Genomic DNA, 27,976 nt, shown 5'->3' with positions numbered 1-27,976 from the left:
CCAGTTCATATTGATTTTCTGGAATCTATATGGCTCCATCTCTGGTTTAGACCAGATCTCATAGGTTTGGATCGCTCTCAAATCCAAAATTATGTAATCTTATGTAATTATTCATGATTATTCACGTTTAAAAAATTAAGGTTACTACACACTCGTGCGCCAGTGGAGTTATGAAGCCACAATCTTAAAGCAACTGAAGTGCTAGGGGTACATTGATTCAGTTCCAATCATCCCTTATGTCATCTTATCATCATGACCCATTTGGGATCTCATTGATCAAATTCTTTTTATCAAATCTGACCTTATAAATGGATCTAGCAAGGTCAATTTTATATGACTCCACCTTTTGATTTTTTTTTTTGACAAAAATATGATTTTTAAATAATAAGTTTAAACTTTTCATAGTTGATTGTTTTTTAAAATCCAAGATGGAGTTAGGCAAACCCCCACCAGTTATTCATGTTGGGTCGTTAGCACTGGCGGAGCCAAGAGTGGGAATGGGTGGGCGGTCGCCCACCCCAGAATTAGAAACCGATTTTTTTTTCTTCTGACGATGTTAAAGAAAGAATATGCGTCCATGTGTATTTTCTTCTGACGATGGTAGTGCTAATCTTTTCCCTTAATTTTTTTCACCCTATTGAATTATGTAAAAACCGCAGAAGAGACGGGTTATTAGTTCGTGGGAGTTGGAGTTCTCTCTTGTGAATATTCAACCAAAAATCTATGTGTTTTTCCCCAAGCTTCTTCTTTTGTCATTTGTTCTTTGTGAAACCGTGTAACCTACGTTTATGAGGAACCCGGCTTCACTCATCCCTATATCATCCTCTGTGGTCATAACTCCCTCTGGGATCTCATTGGTACTTAGTTGTTTTGATCAATCTGGCCCTATCGATGAGTTGATTTAATAGAAATCAATCTTTTGATAGTGTTCTTTAACAAAAAAAACATGGTTTTCAATTTATTTTGACAGTGTTCTTTAACAAAAAAAATCATGTTTTTTATTAATGGTTATTGATTTTTTAATCAGCAAAAAGTCCTGCACATAAGTTGGATTCTGTCTATTCAAATGTCGATCTTCACTAAATGGATGATGTAGATCACATACACAGGGTCCAATTTGATGAAAACAACTTACATCAGTGAGGTCCTAATGACAGGAATGGCGATATGGATGACTGGAACCTAAATGTGGTTATGGGTGCCATGCAAAACACTATGCTTGCTTCACTAAATGGAGGAAAAGAGGGATTGAAAATGTGTTGTTATAGCCTGGCCATGGGTAGGCCGATGCCATGAAGGCCCTCAGAATGATGAAACCAGATGGTACCATCAATTTGATGGCCATCGCCTTCTCCGGCCAGGGAGGCCGCTTCTAGAAGAGCATGTCAGATCTACCATGCACAACCAAAATTTCTTCTGACGATGGGTAGGCGAAAAAATTCTGGCTCCGCTACTGGTCCTATTAAATGGATGGTCCTTCAAGACCATAGCATTGTCCCCGAGACCCGAAGTCTGCCCACCCAACAAAAAACTTCTGGCTCCGCCACTGGTCGTTAGAGATCGAGATCGGAGACATGAAGAGGATGGATCATGGTGGAGAATGGTGTTACGCTAGTGATCTCCAAGAGATGGAACTAGTCACAGCCTCTGCATGTAACGAGCCTCTCTCATTTGTTTCTCTCTAGCCCTCTCTGTTGTATCTGTGTCTATCTGTTAGAGAAAGAGAGAGCCCTCTATATAAGTCTGCCCCCCGATCCTCTCAATCCAAACTGTCATCCATGTGCCAGTTATGCTTTATTAGCAGTTTCCAAATATGCACACGAGAGGTGGGCTGACTTCTCATGCACACATTAAGGATCCAGGCCATTGAGATATCCACCCTCTCAATGGTCTTTCCTTAATTGAGGATCATTTTCTTCGCGGCCACATATCCTAACAATTCGACGTACCATTGGTTTTGAACCTACAACGTCCTACCACAAGGAGATGTGCACTAACAGCTCCTACCAACCACGCGGAGCACCTGTTGGTATAGTTGTCAATTTTTTTAATCACCGGAAAATCTTCCATAAAGGTCAGTTTCCGGCGATTCAAATGCCAATATTCACTGAATGAACCTTATAGATCACATATACATGGTGGAGATTTGACCAACACAACTTGCATCAATGAGATCCCTAGATGGGGTATGACAATAAGGATGATTGGGTATAACAATATATGGTTTTTTATTTTATTTTTAAACCAAATAAAATATATTAAACTTTTTAAGAAAAAAACCATAGCATTAGACAATGTAGCAGATGATCTTGGGAACTTATTTTTGAAACTCAACATTGAGTCAGACAGCCATTTCCATTTTACAGATTTTCTTCCTCCTTTTTTGTTAGGAGTAGGCAACGATTTCAGGCAACCATGGGTCATGGACCACCTGGGTAGCACTACAACAAAGCAGTAGATTAGCGACGACCATATTCCGTCGCTAATCTGTCGCTAACACTGTTAGTGATGGATTAGCGACGATGATGTGACGGTATGCTTACGTCGCGAATTTTTCGACGCTAACTGGCGACGGAATAAATCTGTCGCCAGGTCCGTCGCTAATTGCGACGGACTAACGAGCGTTGTATTCCGTCGCCAATCCGCCGGTACTAAACGGCGACCACTGCTTGGCGACGGATTTACGTCCGTCGCTAGGCCGTCGCTAGATTTATATGAATAGCGACGGATGGTTCCGTCGCTAATCCGTCGCAAACACGAAAAAAAAGTTAAAAAAAAATTATTTGAAAATTAAATACCGAGAACGGTACAATTTATATTTTCTGTACAATTTATATTTCCTGTAAATAAAAAACAAACCACACAAAAAAATCCATATAAAAAGAATCTACAACAATTAATCGTTCCACCTTAAAATTAACAAGTTTAATTATTTACAATTCAACAATTACAATTAGGAAACATAAAAAAATAGAACTTCTTCAACACAGTTCTCTAATCATCGCCAAGATTTTGTGCGTCTTCTTGTTCATTGCCTTTATCTGTCCCTTCAGCTCCGCTACGCTGATTATCGCTAGCAGCCTACACAAGAAAAGAACAGTCAGTATTGATAAATAAAATATAATGAAATAAATTACACACTATATGTGATTCTATCATGTGCTCATGTGTGCTCTAAGGCAATAAAAAAACTCTATATGTGCGTCTATCATGCTCATATGTGCTCTAAGGCAGGCAAAAAGTTATATATGTGATTCTATCATGCTCATATGTGTGCTAAGGCAGTCAAAAAATTGAATATGTGATTATAGCATGTTCATATGTGTTTTAAGGCAGCTAGAAAAACTCTATATGTGATTCTATCATGGTCAGATGTGCTTAAGGCAAGAAAAAAGCTATATATGTGATTCGATCATGCTCGTATGTATGCTAAGGCAGTCAAAAAACTGAATATGTGATTATAGCATATTCATATGTGCTCTAAGGCAGGCAAAGCAAAAAAATTTATATGTGATTCTATCATAAATGATATATGTTCTAAGGCAGTAAAAAAACTCTATATGTGATTCTATCATGCTCATATGTGTTCTTAGGCAGTTAAAAAACTGAATATGTGATTATAGCATGCTCATATGTGCTCTAAGGCAGGCAAAAAATTTTATATGTGCTTATAGCATGCTCATATGTGCTCTAAGGCAATAAAAAAAACTCTATATGTTATTATAGCATGCTCATATGTGCTCTAAGGCAATAAAAAAACTCTATATGTGATTCTATCATGCTTATATATGCTTTAAGGCAGGCAAAAAATTATATATGTGATTCTATCATGCTCATATGTGTGCTAAGGCAGTCAAAAAACTGAATCTGTGATTATAACATGCTCATATTTGGTCTTAGGCAGTCAAAAAACTGAATATGTGATTGTAGCATGCTCATATGTGTTCTAAGGCAGTCAAAAAACTCTATATGTGATTCTATCATGCTCATATGTGTTCTTAGGCAGTCAAAAAACTGAATATGTGATTATAGCATGCTCATATGTGCTCTAAGGCAGGCAAAAAAATTTATATGTGCTTATAGCATGCTCATATGTGCTCTAAGGCAATAAAAAAACTCTATATGTTATTATAGCATGCTCATATGTGCTCTAAGGCAATAAAAAAATTCTATATGTGCTTCTATCATGCTCATATGTGCTCTAAGGCAGGCAAAAAGTTATATATGTGATTCTATCATGCTCATATGTGTGCTAAGGCAGTCAAAAAACTGAATATGTGATTATACCTAAGAGGGATCTGCAATCGAAGATCCCCTGTTCAACACAAGATTGTTGATCTCATCTCGGAGAAAGGGGGCGACGGTGTCGTGGAAGTAGTCATCCAATGTGTCCTTAATGATCTGGCGTACATCATCACCGGAAAGAATAGGCTGCTGCTTGGAGCTTATGTCGGCGAAAGTAGCCTTTGAGCCGTAACTGGAAGAAGCAATAACTGGTGAAGTGTTCAGATTACTCCCAAACCCGAACACGCGACCTTTTTGGGGTTCACCTGCTGCAGTCACCCATGCTGCAGGATCAAATGATGGATGCTGAGTAGCGTCATCGCCATATCGCTCTATCATCTGTTGCTCATATGCCTCCTACAAAATAATGTTTAAAGTATGCATTAATAATTAATGATAACATTATGATAACATACCGTCGTTGTTCTCGCCTTCTCTGATACGAAGACTCTTGTGGTCTTTCATTTATGTGTTTCAACAAACACATTCTTATATGGTACATTGTCTCCTTTTTCTGCTTCCTGCGAAGTTAAATGACAAAAGATTTAGTACACAAGTTTACAACAATACTTATAAAATTAATATTATATATTGATGAGTTACCATTTTCTTCAGGTCTACAAATATTTTCAGAAAGTTAGTAGACATTACTTAAATAAATTAAATATGAAACATATTAACTATGAGGAACGACTGTATACCGTGAATTAGGACCACAATCTGTCTAACACCTCCTTTGGGTACTCTTTCCATTGAGCAACCGGTCCTGGTAGATGTTGAAGAAGTGAATTCTTAATCTCCTGTACTACTTCTTGTGGCTCAAACCTCGTGTTGCACATGAATTGTTACACAGTAAATATCAATATAAAATATTTATAAGATATGCAATAATTGAAAACAAAATACTTACGGTCGATTATCGATATACACTATTCGAATGAGTCTTCTTGTGCCAGACTGAGAAGACCATGCTTTCTGTGTTGGCTCCTGACTTGTGTAATCAACTGGTGTAGGTGGGTCGTCTATAGGTGAAACATCATCTATAAAAAAATACGTTAGAATTTCTCAGAATGCGCATTTGAACTAATCAAGCATCCAATTAGTTAATCAATATACCTATCACAGGAGCCCGTGAAGATGAAGGTTGGGCCTGGCTACTACTGGATGAGCGACCACTGTAACCTCCATGAACCATATTCTAACAAATAACATATGTCATACAATACATTCAAATAATTCACATCAAGTATTACAATACATTCAAGTCATTCACATCAAGTATTACAATAATTCAAATCATTCGCATCAAGTATTGCAATACATTCAAATGATTCGCAACAAGTATTACAATATATTCAAATCATTCATATCAGGTACTGCAATGCATTCAAATAATTCAAATTATTGACATCAAGTATTGCAATAATTTAAATCATTCGTTGCATAAATTATAATACATTCAAATAATTGAAATCATTCACATAAAGTATTGCAATGCATTCGAATCATTCGTATCAAGTATTACAATACATTCAAATCATTCAAATCATTCACATCAAGTATTACAATGCATTCAAATAATTCGTATCAAGTATCACAATACATTCAAATAAAATTTTTAATCATTCACATCAAGTGTTGCAATACAACTCATGCATTAGCATCAAGTATTACAATACATTCAAATAATTCAAATCATTCACATCAAGTATTGCAATGCATTCGAATCATTCGTATCAAGTATTACAATACATTCAAATAAAATTTTTAATCATTCACACCAAGTATTGCAATACAACTCACATCAAGTAATGCAATGCATTTAAATAGAGGTTTGTAGTATAAGATTTTGCTCACTAGCTTGAGAATTCTTCCTTGTCACTAGTTTGACTTTCTTCTTCTTCTTCTTCTTCTTCTTCTTCTTCTTCTTCTTCTTCTTCTTCTTCATTGTTTGCCCAACCACTTGGTACATCATTTGGATTACATTCCTCTATGAATGTTTCATCGGCCAATGGAGATATGACATGCATATCATGCGCAACATCGTGACCATAAGTGAAGTCATAGACATCATTTGATTGATAGTAATTGTTGTCTTCAACTAACTCATCTTCCTGTAACTGATCATACTCGGGGTATAGTTTGGACTTCACCTTGCAAACTGCCCACCATTCATTTCTATCTGACTTTTTTATACTCGGATATGTTGTTTTCTTGCTCCTTGAAATACAACATGCAGTGATTTAGACAAGCATCAATCTTTTTGTAACTCATACCTAGAGTGTTGATGATAACTTTCGCACGATAGAAATTTTGTGGCAATTTCTCATCTTTGGGCAACACACTCTTCACAATCATGCACAAACGGTCAAAACATGATTGACTCAAATTATACTCGGACTTCAAATTCATTAGTTGAAGAACTGCAGACAAGATAGTGTGACTCTCGCAACCGTTCCAAAGTGTCTCATCAGCATCTCTAAGTAAATCATAAAATCTACTAGCTGCATCGTTTGGTGATTCTTCATCTACGGCAGTTCTTACATTACTAGAACTCATAGCAGAACCCAGTTCTGTTCCTGCGACATCAAATATCAAATCCGTATATGGATTATCGTGCACCACATTCACCCGTGCATCAAAATCGTTTCTAAATTCTTCTTCATAAAACATCCAGTTCTGATAATCACTCACAAAACCCTTCCTGTATAGGTGATGTCTAACGCTATGAGGTTCTACAAATCGATTATTCTTACAAATCTTGCAGAGACACCTAATCTGACCTACGGGATCCACTGTACTGACACTTGCCATTGCAAATTCAATAAAACTGTCAACACCATCCATATATTCATGCGATAACTCATTGTCCACTATCCTACGGTACATCCATTCACGGTTTGCAGTCATTTTCTTATGATGTTACGAATAATAGCCTAACCGATTAAAAGAAAACAATCAGAATGCTACGATGAAGAACATATCAAATTTATCATGCAATATATGATGTCATACAATAACAAGAATTTTGATGAATGCATTGATAACTTAATATTTTCATGTGCAAATTATCAATGACACGATACAATCATTTGAAACATGATTTCAATATACAATTTCACATGGAAGTCATAATCAAATTGAAAGTAACTACATGCAAGCATGGATACAATTACATCAAACATTGTAATGCATTATAATCATTCATATCAAACAAATGGCAACATGTACCTGCAGCAAACACACTTCAATATCTCACTAACTACTACCATGCCTAGCATGGACTCCGTACTCCAAAAATAAAAATACTTCAATATTCATACATTAAAATCATGCTCAGCATGATCTCCGAACTCCAACAAAGCAACCCTAAATATTAACAACTAAGTGAGTGTGTGAACAATAAAGTGTTACATCTAATAAACTAAATAACATGTGATACGCTTGCATCACTTACTCACCACGGGTATTTACCCAATTTGCATTTTTTTTGACACTTACTTACCACAGGTGGCTGAGCACGAGCTGATTCCGTTGAAAAATCTGCACAAAAAAACATTGTTTCAAAATGAAGTCACTACGAAATAAAAAAAAATGTTCTGGCAAGGGGTTGACTCCCCTGCTGTTCCGACAGGGGGTCGACCCCCTTACGGAACATAGGGGGTTAACCCCCTTACGGAACGTAGGGGGTTAACTGACCCCCTGTTCGGGCAGGGGGTCGACCCCCTACCGGAACAGTAGGGGGTCGCCCCCTGTCTGTTACGGCAGGTGGTTAAACTCCCTGCCGGAAAGGCAGGGGGTTAACCCCCTGCTTGTTCCGGCAAGGAGTTAACCCCCTGCCGGAAAATGCAGGGGGTTAACCCCCTGCGTGAAAATGCAGGGGGTTAACCCCCTGCGTGAAAACGCAGAGGGTCGACCCCCTGCCGGAAATGGCAGGGGGTTAACCTCCTACCATAACAGCAAAGGGTTAACCCCCGCATTTTCCGGCAGGGGGTTTAACCCCTGTCGGAAAGGCAAGGGCCCCTGCCAGAAACGGCAAGGGCCCCTGCCAGAAATGGCAGGGGGTTAACCCCCTGCCGGAAAGGTAGGGGGCAGGGGGGCCCTGTCGGAAAGGCAAAGGGTTAACCCCCTGCCGGAAAGACAGGGGCCCGCTGCCGGAAACGGCAGGGGGTTAACCCCTGCCAGAAAACGCAGGAGGTTAACCCCCTGCCAGAACAGAAGGGGGTTAACCCCCTGTCGGAAAACGCAGGGGGTTAAACCTCTGCGTGAAAACGTAGAGAGTTAACCCCCGCGTTTTCCGACAGGGGGTCGACCCCCTGCCGGAAACGGCAGGGGTTAACCCCTGCATTTTTCGGCAGGGGGTCGACCCCCTACCGGAAACGGCAGGAGGTTAACCCCCTGTCGGAAAACGCAGGGGGTCAACCCCCGCATTTTCCGGCAGGGGGTTAACCCCCTGCGTTTCCGGCAGGGGGTCGACCCCTTGCCGGAAAACGCGGGGAGGGGGGCATCCTTTACCTTCCTCCGGGCGGCGGGGCCTGCGGACGGTGGGACCGGCGGGAGTGGGACCGGTGAACGGCGGCAGTGGCGAACGGCGGGAGCAGCGAAAGAAGAAAAGGAAAATCTGTCTGGGATTAGGGTTATTCGAAACTTAACGACGACTTAGCGACTGAATTAATTATGTTTCTAAGCCCACGAAAATTTTGTGCCTCAGGTGGGACGAAAATTAGCAACGAAATTAGCGAAGGAATTTTTCCGTTCCTAATCCGTCGTTAATTAGCGACGGATTAGGAACGGAAACATTCCCTCGCTAATTCTGTCGCTAATTAGCATTTTTTGTAACATTTTTGGCGACGAAAAAATGTTGTCGCTAATCTCTCGCTAATTAGCGACGGCTTGAGCGACGAAGATGTTTACGTCGTTAATTTTGCAAATATTTCAAACGTTAGCGACAAATAGTTTTTGCTCGCTAATCCGTCGCAAATTGGCGGCGGAAAAAATCCGTCGCCAATTTTCGTCGCTACGTAGCATTTTTTTTGTAGTGTAGGTTGGGTTGAGTATTTGGAGCATGAACTTGCTTGACCTAGGCCAGAGTAGACACACACACATCAGTGGGCCGATCGGATCCCATTAGGCCCATGGGCCCAATGGCAGTCAATGAGCTGGCCTGTCCAAATTAGAGGTGGGTCTGCTCATCCAAATTATGGAGCTTATTAAGTTCTTGTTGATGTCTTTTCGTTCTTGATGTTTCTATTTGGCAAAAATTCTCTTCATAGTTTTGGTGAAAATAGTTTGATATGAATGAATGTTTATAGATAGTATTATTTGATATACATATATATGATCATATTTAAGAAAAACATGCAAAACACCTTCAAAAGCCATAGGCTGAAGGTAGGCTAAAAAAGTGGTAGGTGTTTTGCAGGTTTTTAGCCTACCTTCAGCCTATGAGGCTTTTGAAGGTGTTTTGCATGTTTTTCTTAAATATGATCATACGGATCTGTTCTACATGTTTGATTTTATAGGAATAGACTATTGGATCGTCCATTTTCAACATGCAGGTAGGTTTTTATAATGTTTGAAAGTTGACGGTCTAAGATTCTTATAAATATTCAAGGCTTAAAAGATCATGTTTTGTATAGAAAAACATGATTCAAGTATCGTTTCCTAGCAAATCAAATCAGTCATGTTCTGCAGGGTCAGATTTGTTAAAAAACAAGCCTAAAACATACAGATGTTTGATCATGGTAGGCTGACAGTAGGATAGAAAAGTAGTAGCTGCCCCTGCCTACCACTTTTTTAGCCTACTACCAGTAAATAGGCGTTTCACGGTTCTTTTTAGCAAAGCTAACCATGAAGGTGTGTTAGGCATAGTCAATTTGCTAGGAAATGAGGCTTGGATCATATTTTTTGATAAAAATATTATTTTTAAGCATTGAATATCTTTAAAAAATTATAGACCGTCCATTTTTAAATCTTAGAAAACCCTACATGTGTGTTGGAACATGTAGATCACATATGTATAGCCAGATTTTCAAAAAAAATAGAAAGACTCTTCCAAAGCTCGGAAGACGGGCGGTAGGCAGCTACCACTTCCTCTCTCTATCTGTATGTATAGCATTATTTTATTTTTATTGCTTTACAGTCAACATCAAGCGCATCTGGTGTAGTGGTATCATAGTACCCTCCCACGGTACTGACCGGGGTTCGATTCCCCGGATGCGCATCGTCATTTTATAATAATCATATGTTTTGCATTTGCTTTTTTTGCTGTTATTCCTGTTGATTTTCAGTTTAATATGAACATATAGTATCCCTAGAAAATCGATAGGCTTCACCCCTGAATCGGTTATTTTTTTGACAAATATAAAAAAAATACTTAAAATTATTATTTTAATGGCTCTAAAATGTGTCACGTTCTGATTGACACGTAATATTTTTTTAATTATGTTTTAATCGCCGATTCACCTGAATGGCTGGCCAAACGATACAGGGACGATACTGATAGTGACAACATTGGCCTGCCCCCCCCCCCCCTGCAAAGGACACCTGGTTTATCTACATGCATTTTTTTTTAGTAAAAAAACAATTTTTTTTTGTCCAAAATAGATTCTCAAAAAAACTAAAAATAAGAAAGAGTTATTTGGTCAAAAAACTTGGTTAAAAAAAAGTTATAATTTTGAGCCAAACAATAATAATGAGCAGTTGGTTTTTTATCAGTCAATAAACACGTATAAACAAGAGAAGTTCTGATACACATATTCTCTACTAAGCTATAGAGAGGACATCTACATCTTTTTTGGACTATGCAAACACTCCAAACTTTATCTTTTGAAGCCATTTAAGACAGTTTAATAACCTAAGTTTTACACTAGATATTGAAAATAAGTTGATATACTAACTCAATACTAAAACGAACAGTCACAATCCTGAATTTAATGTATAATGGTTTTGCACGTTAATAACATTTTTGGCACTTTTGCCATCAAGCTAAGCCTTGTCTCCCATGTCCCAGCGGTGCACATAGGGAGGAAAAATGAGCAACACAGCAAAAAAGGATGTGCTTTTATCGTCTCCCCAAACTGCATCAGTTAAGCTAGCTTTTAGAAGTGGGCCGCGTAAGGCAAGGTGGTCATGGAGCCCCTCTCGAAGTTTTTCTCCGGCTCCCTGACCACCTTGCCAAATACGAGGAAATGGGACCGGCGCGCCAAATCTCACCGGCCCATCTCCTGATTCTGGCTACATCCTGTGGAGGATGTTATGAAATCCGTCGTCCTCGACTCCGCCCTCATCATCCACCCTTGGGTGATTCTTCATGTCCTACTGATCCACCTATATATTGGCTGATAGTTTGTATTCCAAAGATGGTGGGTGATTGGGTGCAGCAGCACACTCAAAGTGTGCAATCACATTACACTTGATCCTCCATCATTTGTATGATAAAGATGGTGGGCATGCAGGTGCAGCAGCACATTAAAGTGTGCAATGTGATTGTGCCTGATCTGGCCTAAAAGAAGACCGATACCTTGAATGAAAGCATCAATTAGGCAGAGTCTTCAGATGCACCACTCTTTCCAAATGTTAGAGACCGTAACACGTCCAACCTTGGTGAGTCGATCAAAATAGAAAGATCCAGTGAAAGCAAGTCCAACCAAAGAAAAAGACCATGATGAAGGCAAGCTCATCACAAGAGAGTCTTAATCCAAAAGCGAGAGAATTGGTGAAGAAAGAAAGACCATCACAAGTCGAGTCCATCAAGAAAACAAGTCTTGGATATAACACAAAACAAGAAGGAAAGATCAAAAGAGAAGGCATTGGCCTTGGCGTCAACTTGAGAAATATTCAAAGAAATAAGGAAACTAAGTTTCTTAACAAAGGAGAAATTATATGTTTCCAAAAGAGGAGAATCTTTCTCAAAACGTATACTCTTTTTGTCATTGAGAGAGACCAGAGAGAGGAACCAAAACCGTGGACGTAGATCCATGAGATTGAAACCACTTTAAAAATTCTTGTGAGTGTGTGTTTGCTTTTTGTGTGGTTGGGCAAGTTTGGTACTTTCGCACCAAATTCCTCTTCATAACCATTTGGTGTCTGGTTATTGCACGAATAATCATTCAAGCAAGAGCTTGCATCCAACAAATTAACTGGTGGAAAGACCGACAAAATCCAACACCCTAAATGCTTTCACTTGAGATGCGTTGAGATATCCATTCCAAGATTAGAGTTTTCAATCTGGAACACTGATCTTGGAGAATCAATCCTCTAAACTACCATCTTCAAGGTGTGAAGAAGCGGGCAACTAGAAAGGAGACACTCCAGTGCACCGTCTGTAGGACGAGAAACCCTTGCCGATAACCGGGCCACTTAATGGACCTATGACCACCTTACCTTACATGGCCAACCTTTAAAAGCTACAGTGAGCCAGCAGAGTTTGATCAGGCAGTTTCATCTCAACACCCTCACTCACAGCGGAAAATAGGAAAGAGAAGAAGAAGGTTAGTGAGATAGAGTCTTGGTTGAACTCATCTTTACTCACTCACACTCACATATGCACACACTAAAAAACACAGACTTAAGAGAACAACCTTATTGAGAAGAAGGATAGCCCATGGTAGCATTGAATGAGAAAGAATGTCCCACTCTGATTTTGGAGTGGGACCCAACAACCCAAGAATCACTCTTGAGAAGATAAGACGTCTCACTCCATTTTTTAAGAGTGAGGCTCAACACCCAAGAGTCGACGTTGAATACTAAACAGTCAAAAGACAATTTTTAGCAAGATAAAAAGGACCTATCCAAACCGACTTTTATAAAAAGGAAACAACTCTTCAGTATTACAAATTATGAATTAACGTTCTTCCTTAATTTCTAATTCCTAAAATGGACCTGAAATTTTCAAATTTGTCAATGGGCAATGGCTTGGTGAACATACCTGGAGCTTGATTATTGCTTGGCTCGAACTCTCGCGAAATCTTTTCTTTTTCAACCACTACAAGAAAAAATGTGGATTAGCAACGGATGCTATCCGTCGCATAATCCATCGCTAAACAGTTTAGTGACAGATTATGCGACGGATTGACGATGGATAGCATCCGTCGCATAATCCTAGTCGCTAATTTGCGGCAGAACTTATTTGTCGCTACTTCCGTCGCTAATTTGTGATGAATTAGCGACAGACATTATCCATCGTGAGTCTGATGCTAAATAAGCGTTGATTCGGGTTTGCGACAGATTACAGTCCGTCTCTAAAATAGCGACGGAATATAATCTGTCGCAAACCATCAAAAATTTATTGCTGAATATTAGCGACGGATATTATATGTCGCTAATCTGTCGCAAAATTTTTAAAAAAAATAAAAAAAGAGCCCTGAGGCGCATGCTTCGAGGCGAGGCGCGCCTCAAGCAGAGGTGTACACACCTTGAAGTTTTTAATCAAATGAGGGTCAAAGTCTTCATTTGACCAAAAATTAGGGGTTTTTTACGCAGTTTTAACTGAGCTGCTAGTAAAAAATCGGTATGATCCATAAGAAACTGGGTCTCAAACATAAGCCCAAGAAAAAAATTCATGTGTTGTTATCCACAATTACAAAAAAACTGTGGATAACAACCCCCGGAACCCCCTTCTGTAAGAAAAAAAATCTGAATCAGGCTCCACAACTCATCTTCATATGATGAGATCGTACGTCCAACAGTTGCAATATGTGTATTGTTCCATGTGTTGTTATCCACAATTACAGTTTTGTTTCTCATGGCAATTATCTGATAACCATAATCCCAACATGACATCACTTTAGCATCCGGAGGTGTATTCTAGCGCGGCCAAAAGTAGGCCTCATGATAGTCATCAAAGATAACCCTGCCACCATGGGCACCTCTTGCAGCCAAGACTATGGAAGGTGAAGAATATGCCTATGTCAACATAGATTTTCTGTTCCAACAAAAAATTTATATAGTTGCATATTTTTGTAAAATTCATTGCTCTAAAAATATTTATAATTTATGAATAATTTTTTTATGAATATTAGTTTGTATATTGAAGAACACAAAAAATTATGTATTAATTCATTATAGTTTAGAAATTAAAAATTATGAAATATCGGTCCATAACCTAAAAGTTTTAGAGAACATTCTCTTAAATAATATAAATAGATTTAATGCATGATTTTTAATTTTTTGTTAGAAAGAATTTTACTTCTGATTTTTTTTGGAGATTGCGTCAAAAAAGCTAACTATAAAAAAAATCGCAGAACTTATTTCATTTTGTATAATTGGTGGTTGATGTTTTTTCGAAAAGACTCAACCAGATAGAACTGTTGTGTGAACAAAAAATAGGTTTCACTTGCAGAATTTTTATTCTCTCATTCAGAATGAGTTTGGACCTAGTTTTTCTCTGTAGACATTTTCACGTATGTACATTTACAGTAAAAATCTTATATTTAAATTCATATTATACAGGTTATGACAAAATTTCTACTAACTGAGAAATTTTGTTCATATAGTTCTGAATTTAGAACTTGTGTTTTCTTGCATGTCATGGTTCCAAAAGTGAACTAGTTGGATATGATTTTGTTTCAGAGTTAAACCGAATGGGCACACGACTTGTTAGAGTACAATGTGTGAGTCTAATGAGGCTATATGAGTGTGTCATCACTTATGAGTATATTTTGATTTGCTATATTGTAATTTTTGTTACAATGCTAAATTTGAATGCATAATGTTATGATAGGCTTGAATAATATGATGATATGATTGCATGATATTATGATATGCAATTTGATGATATACTTACATTCAACATGACATGACATACATGAAGCATGATGATATGCTTATATGCACTGAATGCATGCTTGAATGAATACTGTAATGCATAGAAGAAGGGACTTACATGTTGATGCAATGTTTATTGCATGTGTAAGAAAATATTGTGTGGCCCATATGAGTATGAAAATTCATGTGGATTTCACTTATGTGAATCTAGTTAAAATGGATTAACTATTGAATGAGGCCTAATTAAATCTATGCATGTTTGAGTCTGGAGGGTGGCTATGCTTGAGCTCGGAAGGTTGCTATGAATGTGCCTTAAGTAGTGGCTATTAACCCTATAAGTAGTTAATTGTGATAAGGTATATATGGTAAGAGAATTTAACCAAATAAAAATGAAATGTGCATTAAATTCTCTTGAGGCTTGCAAGGAAAGTGTAAGCAGTACTATTGGCTTCGTGAGATTTGTTTATAGCATAGAAGGTTGCTTTCCTCAACCATGGAGAAATGTGACTAAGTGATGCAACTTTTTCAATAGAGTATTTTAAAACAATATTTTCAATAAAAATGTTTGTGCAAACCGTACATCAAATCATAAAAGTTGTCTCGTACGAGTAGTGGAGTCCGGGTCGAACTCAGAGAACGAGAAAATACTTTGTATTCCACAAATAATTAAACTACTCTTTATTGACTTCAAAAATAAAAATTAATTAACTAAATAAACAAGAGAGTGATGCCCTCTGCAGAGGTCTTAAACAAATAAAAATAAAGTGCCTTATTACATACCCCAAATTGAATTGAATTAAACAAAATAAAACCATTAGCTAAAAAGCAAAGCAAAGAAAAGTTTTTTGGTGCTTGAGTCTTTTGTCTTCTTGATCTTCTTCTAGGTTGAGCACTTTTGCATGGTTTGATCAAGGGCACTTTTGAGGGCCTAAAGAGACCTCAGAAGGCACTTCGAGGGCTCAAAATGGGGCGCACTACACGTCTGCACGTTTTCCTGCAAAAAAATAAAAAACACGCATGCAGCAAAAACAAAGCAAACTAAACAAGATCTATTTAATGAACTAAAAATCAACAAGAAAGAATCAAACTACACTAAACCAGTAGTTACACTAGAAGACAAAATAACGTAACTAACTAACAAACTAAGAACAAACTATGAAACAACTTAAAACAATCTAAACTATACTAAACTATTTAACACACTAATTGATTTGGAAAAAGGGTATGTGAATTAGAACAAACTATCTTAACCCCTAATAACCAAGCAACTAAGTATAATTTAATTAAAGAAAACTCTAACACACAAAGAACGAATTAACTCAAACTCACTCAAATAAAATGACTCATGTAAAACAACTACTGTATAGAATATCTACTAAAAAAATTTAACAATTAACATATAAAATAGCAAATTCTCAACAACTAATGAATAGACGACTAATGAAATGAACCATTAATAAGATAAAATAACTAATAAAGTGCAGCAACGTATACCATCAATTATCAATAAAAACGTTAATAAAGAAGGAATATATGAAATAAAAGACCTATAATCTAACCAACTAACACACCATGCTATAAACTAATGAGATAGATCTAATAAAATAATAAAATATTAGAAGGAATTACTAATAAACTACACAACTGTATTACATAAGCACTAGCTACTAAATTATTATGTATGCTAAGATGTTAACCTAACTAAAACAATCGACATGTATTGTTAACCTAGTTAAAACAAATTCACGTCAAAACCTAACCTATAAAATAACTTAACGGCAATTGCTAAAAACACAATGGTTAATAAAACAAAATTGAAGAAACCTATGTTAACTTAACTACCGAATTACTAATTGCAGCTAACCAAAATAAAATAAAATATGATGTTCAGCATACATGGATCAAACTAATGCACTTGTTGAATAATTGAGGTCAAAGCACGCCAATTCCAATCTGCACGAATAATGAACTAAAGAAAGAATGACACTTTTAACGATCTAAGCACTAGACAAAAAAAATGATACTGTGAAATCTCAATAAACCTATCAATGCCAAACTATCTAACGACTTAATGCTATGATAGAACTAACAAAACACAAAAAAAAAAAAAACTAATGGGACCAGCGTCAATCGCGCCTATTGCATGTTTGACACTGATCTCAGAATTAAAACACTTCACGAAAACGTAAACATGGCTGTTGTTTCACGACCTGTTTAACAAATATTAATCTTTATGTGGTGTCCTACAGATCGTGAAGAACCGAAAACAAATTCACAAACACAATCGGAAGTACGTCTAACTATAACTAAATTACTATATTTTAACTAAACTATCTAAACACAAGAAAATTCGAACAAAACATGAAACCTATAAAACTACTATCTACGATATGTGTAAACTATCCAAATATGCAAAAACCACACGAATCAAATGCAGACTATCCAATATGCGATGCTAAAAATCAAAATAAACTATGATGCATGTACTAAATGGTCCTAAACTGCGAAGAAATAGGGAGAAGAGACAAACCTGATAGCTTACCTCATTCGATGGAGGGGTTAAGAAGAAGAAGTGGTGTTTACCTTCGATCATCTCGTGCCTCCGTCAAGTAAATGCAAGAAGAACCAGTGATAAAGAAATATTAGAAGCAAGACAGATTTGAGGGGGAAAAGAAGAGAACGGGGAAAAACCAATTGGGATCGAGAAGGAGAAGGAAGAGAAGAGAGAGGGGAGAAGAGGCTTCATTTTTCTTAAGAGGCAAAAACAACTTCTTTGCTGGAAAAAGAAGTATTTATAAGCTATTCTAGGTCAAAACATGAATTTTCAAAGAAGGTTCAAAATATTTTTATAATTTTCAAAGAAGGTCTTCCTCAAAAATATGCTTTCCAAAAGGGATTTTTCCTAAAACTAATTAAAAATAATTAATTAAATCCTAATCAAACTAAACTATAATTAAGAAAATTTTAAAACTAACAAAAATACCGAAAAACGCAGGGCCAAACTAGAAAGTATAATTTTTCCCTAAAATTCAATCTCAAAGCGAATTCTCGAAAGCAATGATAAAGATGAGTTTTTAATGCGATTTTATCATGCATCATGCATAAATAAAGATGAATAAAATGCAAATATTATGCATGATCACTAAGCTACCACTACAACTGCAGGGTGATATGTATGTACTTCAACTGAACGAATATTGATATATTAGGTTAAAGGGTATGAAACTCTGTCGACATTGGATCGGCCCACCCCAGGACTCAAGTTGATGTGCAAGGCTATGTTATTGTTTAAAGGTACACCATGGGCCATTGCCTTCTTCTCCGGTTATGACTATGCAGTACCTATAGGTAATTGTGATAGAGACACTATTTTGTATTGTGCATGTAGTTTGAGCATTGCATGCATTATATAAGAAAAGATAATAAAGATGAGAAGTTACTCATGCATAAAAGAGATGTTTAATTGTTCTGGTAAGTTCAGGCATTGATTAACTATTTATATATTTATTAATTGTTCATATATAAAAGTTGATATGATTGTTGAGTGTTGGGTAAATTTATTCTTTAGATGTACATGTGTTAATTGTTACAATTGTATCTAGTTCTGTTTTATGCGTGTTGTATTTAAGTTATTAGATCGCTGAAATTATTTGATGATATTTTAGTATGTACATTGTTTGTGTTATTTTTTCATATTTAGAAATGTTGGTCTCACCCCATATAATTTTAATTTTTTAGATGATGAGGCATGATGAAATAGTTCTTTTAAGACTTGGACGACTAGACTGTCGTTGGACCTTATTTTGGGATACTATGGGGGTTTTGGCACTAGATTTTGAGATTGACTTATTGGTTCTGAACCTGATCTATTATGAACAGTTTAATTTAATTCAGTGTGATGCTTTTTTAAATTTATGAAATTTTATATAGTAGTTGCTAGTTTGATATGATGTTTGTAGCATTCTCGATTTCACATTTTTCACGTTCTTTTCGTATTCTTAATAAGAGATTCTTTTTCTTGGATGTCTCTTTCTCGAACTTGGTTCTAGAGGGCTATTAAATGCTAACACTTGCACACAAACTGACTTCTTAGTGCTTAGTCCGATTTAAGTAATGTCATAGATAAGGCCTTGCATAACAAAAAATTACTACTATAAAAATTGAGTTATAAATCGGGAGCATTACAGAAGTAAAAAGCGGCGAGGGTGAGAACCAGAGGTGACCGTCTACAAAGAACTTGAGTGCTTTGAGAATGAAGCGTGAAAGGAAAGGAAGGTGGTGTGGATGCAAAGAGACCATTGTGTCATAGTCAATCAGATGATCTAGAATGGATGGGCGGGCTCTTCGAAAGGGGAGCTAGAGGAAAAGTGGTGGCTACCACTGCCTCTCTTTCACATACACACATAGGGGTGTTAACAAGTCAGGTTTACCCAGACCCGACCCATTCCAAACCCTATAAGGTTTGTGTATGGTGATAAATAAGAATACCCAATTAAGACTCGGGTCCGGACCCGAAGGTCCGATTAATACATGGATCTGAGTATAGTTTGTGAAATTTTATACTGGACCCGAGTTTCGATTATGACCTGTAATTTTTTAATGTAAAAATGATAAAAAATTATTTTTTTACTAGGTATGGCCTGAGTCTGGTTCATGTAGTTCTTATATGGTTTAGATATGGTTTATCTTATGGTGGGTTCGATTAGACCTGGGTCTAAACCCGATACCATACTTGTAAATTGGGACCAAGTCTGGATCCACCTAGGTCTGAACCAAACTCGACCCATTGACATCCCTACTCACACACATTTTTTTTTTGCTTTTCTCATGCTACACAAACAAGTGAAATTTTTTCATTTAGAAAAGTTATCGTATCAAAATTTTGCATAAGCAAAATTTTCTTTTCCCTTGGAATTTTTTCTTGCTTCCAAAAGATGGTAGCGTGGCAAAACTCTCTCTCTCTCTCCAAAAATTGTTCTAACGTGGGTCACTCATTCTATCATTTCCCTCCATCCTTTAGGTTTCTTTTCCCTCCATTCATTAGAAACCGCAAGTTTCTTTTTTCCTTTTAGGGTACTATAAATAGCAGGCTATTAGTCTTTAATTGTTGCAAATTCTTTACCACCCATCCTCGGGCCTTTTTAGATCACATGATCACTTGTATTTCCTTCGTATCTAACCCACCAATCTTTTTCACTCCCTTTCCCGCAAGTAGAAGATTTTTTCAGTTTTTCTCTTATGCATTTCCTAGCATGCATTAGGATTTCCAGGAATTAGGGTTCTCAAGAAGAGTTTTGGGATCTGTGTTTTTCTCCTCTGCCTTTATTTGCATGTTGAACTAATCTGTTGGTAGAGTTATTTAGTTCATAATATTGTTTGTTTTATTTGGCGATTTTCGTGATTCCTTCTTGGATGCGGAGATCCTTCGTGGTGCTCTTAGGCCTCTTGGCATAACGGTGCAATTTTTTTATTTTCTGTGCATTTATTTTCCCCTTCATTACTTTTATACCTACATCCATGTTGCAGCAAGATGGCAGAAGAACTGTAACAGTTTGAATTGCAACTTTAATTTTTCTGGACGTGCATTGGAATGCAGAAATTTTTGTTTTAGATAAGCAAAATGCACAATTTTTGTGAATCCAACTGGAAATTTTGTTTGCTAAGGATCACGTCTTGGATCGTGTTTTGATGATGTAAAAATATGGTCTTTTTGAGTTATGAAATTTTGGCACATTGTAGGCTGTTGATTTTTAAACCCCTTTAAAAACCTAATTACTTGTCGTAATCACATGATTCAAAATAAGTTTCCTACTAAACAAACCATGTAGATCACATCCCAATCATTAGCTCTACAAAAAAATTAGAAATTTTGAAGAAAAAGTGATTTATGCTCATTAGTTGCTTACCTTTATTAGAGAGAGAAACGAGTGTTTGATGATACATGAGATGCTTTTTCACCACTGATCGCACAAGATTAGCAACTATGAAAACAGAGCCTTTAGCAATGTTTCTCGGTTAAAGTCTGTTTTTCTGCCCAGACTGCTGCCAAAGGTCAAAAACAAAGAAAAAAAAGGGTAAAGTTGGACATGCTGAATGCGTCTGACCGTGTCCGACATTACCATTTTTCATATATATATATATATATATATATATATATATATATATATATATATATATATATAAAAGGAAGGGTACCCTCCAACCAAAAGAGGTCCAAAATCTACAACGGATGATAATTGACAGTGTTCTTTCTCTAACAATCGACTTTTTCATCCGACTTTACATATTGACTTTTTATCATTCATTTAGTGAGAGACTTGTTTTGGTTGATGAACTTTTGATGTTTAGATGCGCTTTTGAAAGCGCTAAAAATCAACAGCCCACAATACTTTGTATTGTAAAGTTTTAAATGCATTGCAAGCCTTTGATTTTTTACATTTAAAAAAACATGTTTATATATCATAAATTCTTTGTGTAAAGCATATTTCTAACTAAATAAATTATAAAGAACAAATATATGAGGTCCCAAGAGATGCTCAAGCTTTGGAGAAGGGGAGCCGTTTAATCATCATTGGTTGTAGATTTTTTCTTTAGTGGGATGATTTTTCTTTCCTATATATATATATATATATATATATATATATATATATATATGTGTGTGTGTGTGTGTGAGAGAGAGAGAGAGAGAGAGAGGTAGAGATTTGCAGTTTTGGATGTAGGTCTTTTAGACCCAACCACTTTATATCTTGTATTTCTTTTCTTGTGCTCATGGTTTGTGGTTGTCTCTGGCAGGTTGAGTCTTAGACTCTGAGCAATGGCTTGTGTTTGGATTTTTATGAGCACGATGGCGTTTGTTCTAGCAACCTCTGCTTCTTCATCCGGGCTCACGCCGGACTACTACAGTAAAGTGTGCCCGGATGCGATCCCAACCATTAGGAGGGTGGTGGAGGATGCTGTGAGAAAGGAGCCTCGAATGGGGGCATCGTTGCTGCGTCTTAACAACCATGATTGCTTTGTCAATGTAAGTAATTTAAACATCAGCCATCTACACACACAAAATAGATTTTTCAAAGAATTTAATTTATCTTTTTTTCAATATTTGCTTGAATTGTTCATCATCATTTTCCTTACAAAGAGCAGATCTTTGTGTTTGTATTTTTGAGAGAGAGAGAGATAGTTGTATGTTTAAAGAACCAAAGAGTTGGCAACAAACCATGAGCATGTGGGGGCCTGCACTATATATCTGTGGGCCCGATAAAATGCTGTCTTGGCTATGGCACTTAGCCATGTCACTTAACCGCATCTCAACTCACAAACATGCCATTTTCGGTGCATCCCTGGTGACACATTCTGACACGTGACACCAACCCCAAGATCAGAGACCTAGCTGATAATTACACGTACATCTATTATTTTAATACTTTTGATATTTCTTAATAAAATGCATTTTTGTTATTAAAATACCAAATATAGCTTTTTATTAATTGCAAAATTAAAAATTTATATGCCCTATGTCCTATTTTCCATAAAATTTCGGAATTTGCAAGTGGAACTAATGCCTATTCTAATCTCCTTGTTTCTAAAATCCTAATATATATGCAAATTTTCATGGTCTAATATGTAAAATAGATTCAAAAGTTTTACCTCTAAAAATACATAAATCCAACACCTTGCACTATTTAATCAAGTTTGTTAATGCACCAATCAAGTTTAACCCCGCAATGGTTTGTACAAGAAGGATCTCATCCTTGACATAGGCGGGTTTCTGTCGATCCTAACTGTCCAGCTGAAGCATCTGGACGGTTAGGATCAGTCCACATAAAGGTGAAAATGTGGACCAATCTTAGCTGTTCATTAGGCAGCTAGAATTGATTTTAGGGAACACATCATATGTCAAATGATGGATCTGTACTCTGGTTTTTGCTGGAGTCACTGGATTGGCCAACCCTGCAACAAACTGACGCTTCTCATTTTTCTGTGTTGTGTGAATCAATCAAGGTCTGTGACAAATATCGTGATGTTTGTAAAAATATTGCCCATATATCGCAAGAAATTGCTTGAAAGTATAAAATGGCAATTTCAAGCTAGATTTTCAAACTGTGACAAATATCGTGATATTTAAATTTTTAAAAGATATTTATCATGAAAACCCTCGAGATTTTTATTTTTAAATGTGTTTTATTTATATTTTCTTAAAAAATAATTTTTATATTTTTATATTATTTTTTATTCCCAAGGTTTTGCCAAAAATATGTGAGATTTATAAAAAAAAATTAAAATCTCTCAAGTTTTTTGCCTGCCGAGATTTTGCCGTTTTTAACTTTTGTTACTATACAATCAAGTAGGGGTGTGATGGTTCAGTCCTGCTGGATGATACCCCATTCATAACGGGGGAGAAAACAGCCTCGGCCAACCTAAATTCCTTGAGGGGCTTCGAAGTGGTTGATGAAATCAAGTCTGCTGTGGACCGGGCCTGCGGTCCTCTGGTCGTGTCATGTGCCGACATCTTAGCGGTTGCAGCACGGGACTCTGTTGTTGCGGTGAGTTCTCCATCTCGATCAAAGCCACCATTTTTTCCGAACGCCGGAGTCTCATTGGATGTCGGATCAGGTGCAATCACATCTCACGAAAACAATGTGCTGCTGCACCAGAGTGCCCTCCATCTGGAGAGAGGATCAAGTATTATGTTATTGCATACTTTTTAGTGTGCTGCTGCACCGGATCACAGGCCACCTTTGAGGTACAACCTATCAGTTGTGCCCAAAGATGGTCTGTGATCAGGTCTAGCAGCACACTAAAAATGTACAATCACATTGCACCTCAATTCCTTCACAAAAAAGATTGAGGGGGCACTCAAGTGCAGTGACACATTGCTTTTGTGTAATATGATTGCACCTGATCCATCCATCTTAATTTCGTTGTGCTGATTACCATTTCGTACCACCGGGGTGGTATCCCATGTGTTTAGCGGGGTCCTGTGCCAAGCTAAAGTCCCAGGTTCGAATCCCTCTGCCACATGGGGCTTAAGAGATATCTGGTAGTGGTCTGCCTAACCCCAGCTTACTTTAAAAAATTATCATTTCGCGCTTGAATTGACACAGCTAGGTGGGCCGTCATGGCAAGTACAACTAGGGAGAAGGGACGCGAGGACTGCGAGCAAGTACTCGGCAGAAGTGCAGCTCCCCTCAGCCTTCTCCAATCTGAGCATCCTCATCTACAAGTTCAAGTATAAGGGCCTAGACCTAAAAGACCTGGTCTTGCTCTCTGCAGCGCATAGCATCGGCCAAGCTCGGTGCTTGTTTTTCAGGAGACGGATCTATAACGAGTTCAACATCCACTACAACTTTGCGCGTTCCTTGCGAGGGTCGTGCCCTCCCTCCGGCGGCGATAACAACCGTGCTCCTTTCGATTATGTGAGTCCGAACACATTTGGAAATGAATATTACTTGAATTTGATGAGAAAGATGGGGTTGCTGCACTCAGACCAAGAGCTCTACAATGGCGGTGAAGCCGATCAGCTCACCAAGTTCTATGCCCTTAATGCCGACCAGTTTGCCGTTGACTTCACTGTTTCCATGGTCAAGATGCAAAATATTGGTGTGCTAACTGGCAACGATGGCGAGGTCCGGTTGAATTGCAGAATGGTTAATTGATATTACGGGGTCTGATGCAGTCATGGTATGAGGTCTTGTAGTATTGGATCCACTGAAATGGCCTATAGTGAATTCTCAAGAGTTTTACCTCAATGGGGGCTCAGCTTGTCTGCTAGGAGCACCTAGTGCTTGGGCCCTGCCTCGCCTCGCCCGTTTGGACCAGGGATGGATGTTAAAATCAAAACCCGTGCGGGAATGGAGGCCGGGATGAATTTATGCTTTTCCCGCGCTGCCCCGCCCCATCCCCAACCTTCTTTAGGGATGGCAATGGACCGAGGGGAAATGGGGCACACCCCGCCTTGATCGGTTTGGACCGAGGATGGAGGACATGAAACAGGGGTGGAGGTTAAAATCAAAACCTGTGCAGAGTTGGAAGCGGGGATGGAGGGCAGGATTTTGAGACCGGGCAGGGATGGAGACCTTGTCCCCCGCCCCAGTCCACTGCCATCCCTACCTAGTGCACGTCACCTTCACCTTGTGTTAGGAAGTTGCAAGTTCAAATCCCAATGGTATCGCTGTAACTGACAGGGGCCAGCCTAACCCAGCTCTTGCCTTAAAAAAATGAGTTTTTTACCTCACAAAGGCGGGCTCATTAAGGGACTAGGTTCTCGTTTTAGTCTTAAAAAATAAATCAAGTAGAACATTACAATAGGTGGGTGCTAACAGCTAAACCTGGTTTTAGCTTGTATCCTAACACATTTCTTTACTAATTCTGACCCGGGCTAGGTTTATAGCTGAGCCCAATTTTTTGGGTTCTAATGTGGATTCCAATATATACCCTATGGGCCTACAATTTAGTCTGGATCTGGATCAGAACCAGGTCAGAGATCTGACCCATTTCATTCCCATGTGTATGATTTATTAAAATATTTTAAGCATTTGCCAGCTACCAAGTTTATTCATGCTTTAAAAATATAATGGATAAATATATTGATTTTTTATTTAAGTGGGAAATCAAAGCGAGTACCAACTAGGGTGTGGACGGGATAGGTTTGGTTCGGTCCCAAGTGGAACCAGACCCAGACCTGATTTGAGATGCTGGTTTCAGGTCCAAACCCGGGTCCAATTAGATCCCATAAGAAAAACCGTACCCAGATCTTGTAAGGATTACATGAACCAGAACATACCATACCTATCTGGTAAAATAAAATTTTGATGTTTATAACAATGAAAAATTGCTAATCTTAGTGGGAACTCCGGTAGGGGTGGGTCTGGGACAATTCATACCTGGCTCCATATATTAATCGGACCCTTCTGGTCCAACCCGCTTTCTAATCAGGTCTTTCTATTTATCACCAAACCCTGACCCTAGGGGTGAGCATCGGGTCGGGTTGGGTCGGGCCGGGCCGGGCCGATTGGGCTGTTGACTTAATCAATGATAATAACAAAAAACCTAATCAATAAAGATCAAACAAAAAACCTTAATCAATGAAAATCAAAGAAAAACCTTAATTATTTTAAAAAAACTAAGAAGATCAATGAAAAAATTAAAGAAAAATTAAAGCCTTGATCAAAGAAAAAAAAAAATCTAATCAATGACAATCAAAGAAAACCCCCTTAATAAAAAAAATCAAAGAAAAAAACAAAGATCGAAGAAAATTAAAAAAAAAAACTTAAGAAGAAGAAAGAAGAACGAAGAAGGGGGGAGATAGAGAGGAAGAAAAAAGAAAACGAAAAAAAAAACGAGGAAGGAAAAAAAAAGAAGGGAAGAAAGAGAGAGAGAGCTCACGTCCGGCCTAGCCGGCTATATATATATATATATATATATATATAGAGAGAGAGAGAGAGAGAGAGCTACAGTGGGGTAGAAGAGTGGTTGAGTTTTGGTATTTATAGGACCAAGCCATACATTTTTATTTTGGTATCTATAAGGCACCAATAGATCGTATCTACCAAACCAAGATCCAAATCAACTCAATTAGAATCAATTTCATGAAGTGAGCCCACTAAGAAAGTAACACTTACGTATCAAAAGGATTTTCAAAGGCACAAACGTCTAGAAATTAAGATGATCCACAGGTTAAAATTGGTGAAAGGTTTACAATGCTAAAGCCAAGTACATTGGAAAGTTCAAATGACATGGTCCTAGAGACCTTGCCCGGTAAAGCCAACTCTAGGCTATAAAAACTTATAAAACTTATTCACGAGCGGTACTTTTTTCTTAAATAACCAAAACTAGGGAAAAAAAATGGAATGATTGGACATGTAACATAATTTTGAGACAAACACAAAAAAATCTTGCCCGCTTACAAAAAGATCAATGTTTAAGAGAGCAGGTCCTATTTGAATGTGGACCCATGAGCCATTTTTTTTTTTTTACTCGGAGAAACTGCCTCAGGCATAGAGACCTAGCCCTGGCGGCTCAGCTTGCCTCGGGCACTCGATCCCAAGCTTCGGCTTATGCAGGGGCCTGATGTCCATGGGATTTGAACCTAGGCTGCCCACCAAACGGCCTAGGCCCCATCCCACTGCACTAAACCCCTTGGGCCATCTATGTTTGCAACATAAATCCACCCAAGTATAGGTGGTTGTTTGTTTCAAACCATTTCATATGAAAAGGACCTTGGAAAGAGGGCTTATTTATCATTGAGGGTGAAAAGATCACCCCATGTGAAATATGTGGCAACGCCCACATATTAAAAGGCACACCTGTGCTTTCTTATGACATGCAGAGTAGCAAGGAGGAGAACTCAGTGACAAAAGTTCTAGAGGAAAGGGCTATCCTGAAGGATAATTGTATTTAGAAAGATAGGCCATCTGATTGGATCGCTGATGAAAACAATTTGTAAAATATTTCGGATCTGGATCTGGTAGAGGTCTGCCTAAGCACAGCTAGCTAATAAAAAAAAGGTTCAAGCCCCTATCACCCTGAAACTTGGTAGAAATCATATTACACAAATCAAGTTATCTGATAAAGCTGCAGGCACACCCATGACGCGATAGAGCTCCAAACACACCCGTGTGCGGCAACAAGGTTCTTTTGTTAATATTTACATGGAGAAACCACCTCCATGATCACAGACCTAGCCCCATTGGATTTGTCTGCCGTACTTACAATCATTGTCCTCGCAATGTAAAACTAAAGAAAGAAAAAACTGCAAGACAAAGATTTACGTGTGGTTCGGCTTATAGCCTACTCCACGGGAGAAGAGAGGGAGAGATTGTTATATTCTTACAATGGAGATCATGTATGTGATACATATAGATACAATGAATACCTCATTTTAGCAACTTTCAATTTTCCTAAGCAGCAATTACTAAAAAAATATGGT

The 27,976-nt window shown here is 37.8% G+C and overlaps 1 protein-coding gene and 1 non-coding gene across 2 annotated transcripts; both read left to right on the top strand.

The window, feature by feature from the left end:
• The first annotated feature begins 10,436 nt into the window (after positions 1–10,436).
• TRNAG-CCC (transfer RNA glycine (anticodon CCC)) lies at positions 10,437–10,507 on the top strand. Its single transcript has one exon. It is a non-coding gene; the product is annotated as a tRNA-Gly (tRNA).
• An 11,358-nt stretch (positions 10,508–21,865) lies between these two features.
• On the top strand, positions 21,866–24,704 carry LOC149840583 (cationic peroxidase 1-like). The gene is made up of 3 exons (XM_090004477.1): positions 21,866–22,072; positions 23,397–23,591; positions 24,153–24,704. The coding sequence occupies exons 1-3, from the start codon at positions 21,866–21,868 to the stop codon at positions 24,702–24,704; spliced, it is 954 nt and encodes a 317-aa protein (XP_089860603.1).
• Positions 24,705–27,976: the final 3,272 nt, after the last annotated feature.

Source organism: Nuphar pumila, chromosome 4 (genome assembly GCF_984573655.1).
Source record: "Nuphar pumila chromosome 4, dmNupPumi1.hap1.1, whole genome shotgun sequence".
NCBI classification, from domain to species: domain Eukaryota; kingdom Viridiplantae; phylum Streptophyta; class Magnoliopsida; order Nymphaeales; family Nymphaeaceae; genus Nuphar; species Nuphar pumila.
The sequence above is the reverse complement of the archived record's forward strand: the minus strand, read 5'-3'. Positions and strand labels throughout refer to the sequence as shown.

Coding starts and splice junctions, on each gene's coding strand:
- LOC149840583 (XM_090004477.1), top strand. CDS start 21,866: ATGGCTTGTGTTTGGATTTTTATGAGCACGATGGCGTTTGTTCTAGCA. Junction 22,073..23,396: donor ACCATGATTGCTTTGTCAAT/GTAAGTAATTTA, acceptor ACAATCAAGTAG/GGGTGTGATGGTTCAGTCCT. Junction 23,592..24,152: donor CACGGGACTCTGTTGTTGCG/GTGAGTTCTCCA, acceptor GAATTGACACAG/CTAGGTGGGCCGTCATGGCA.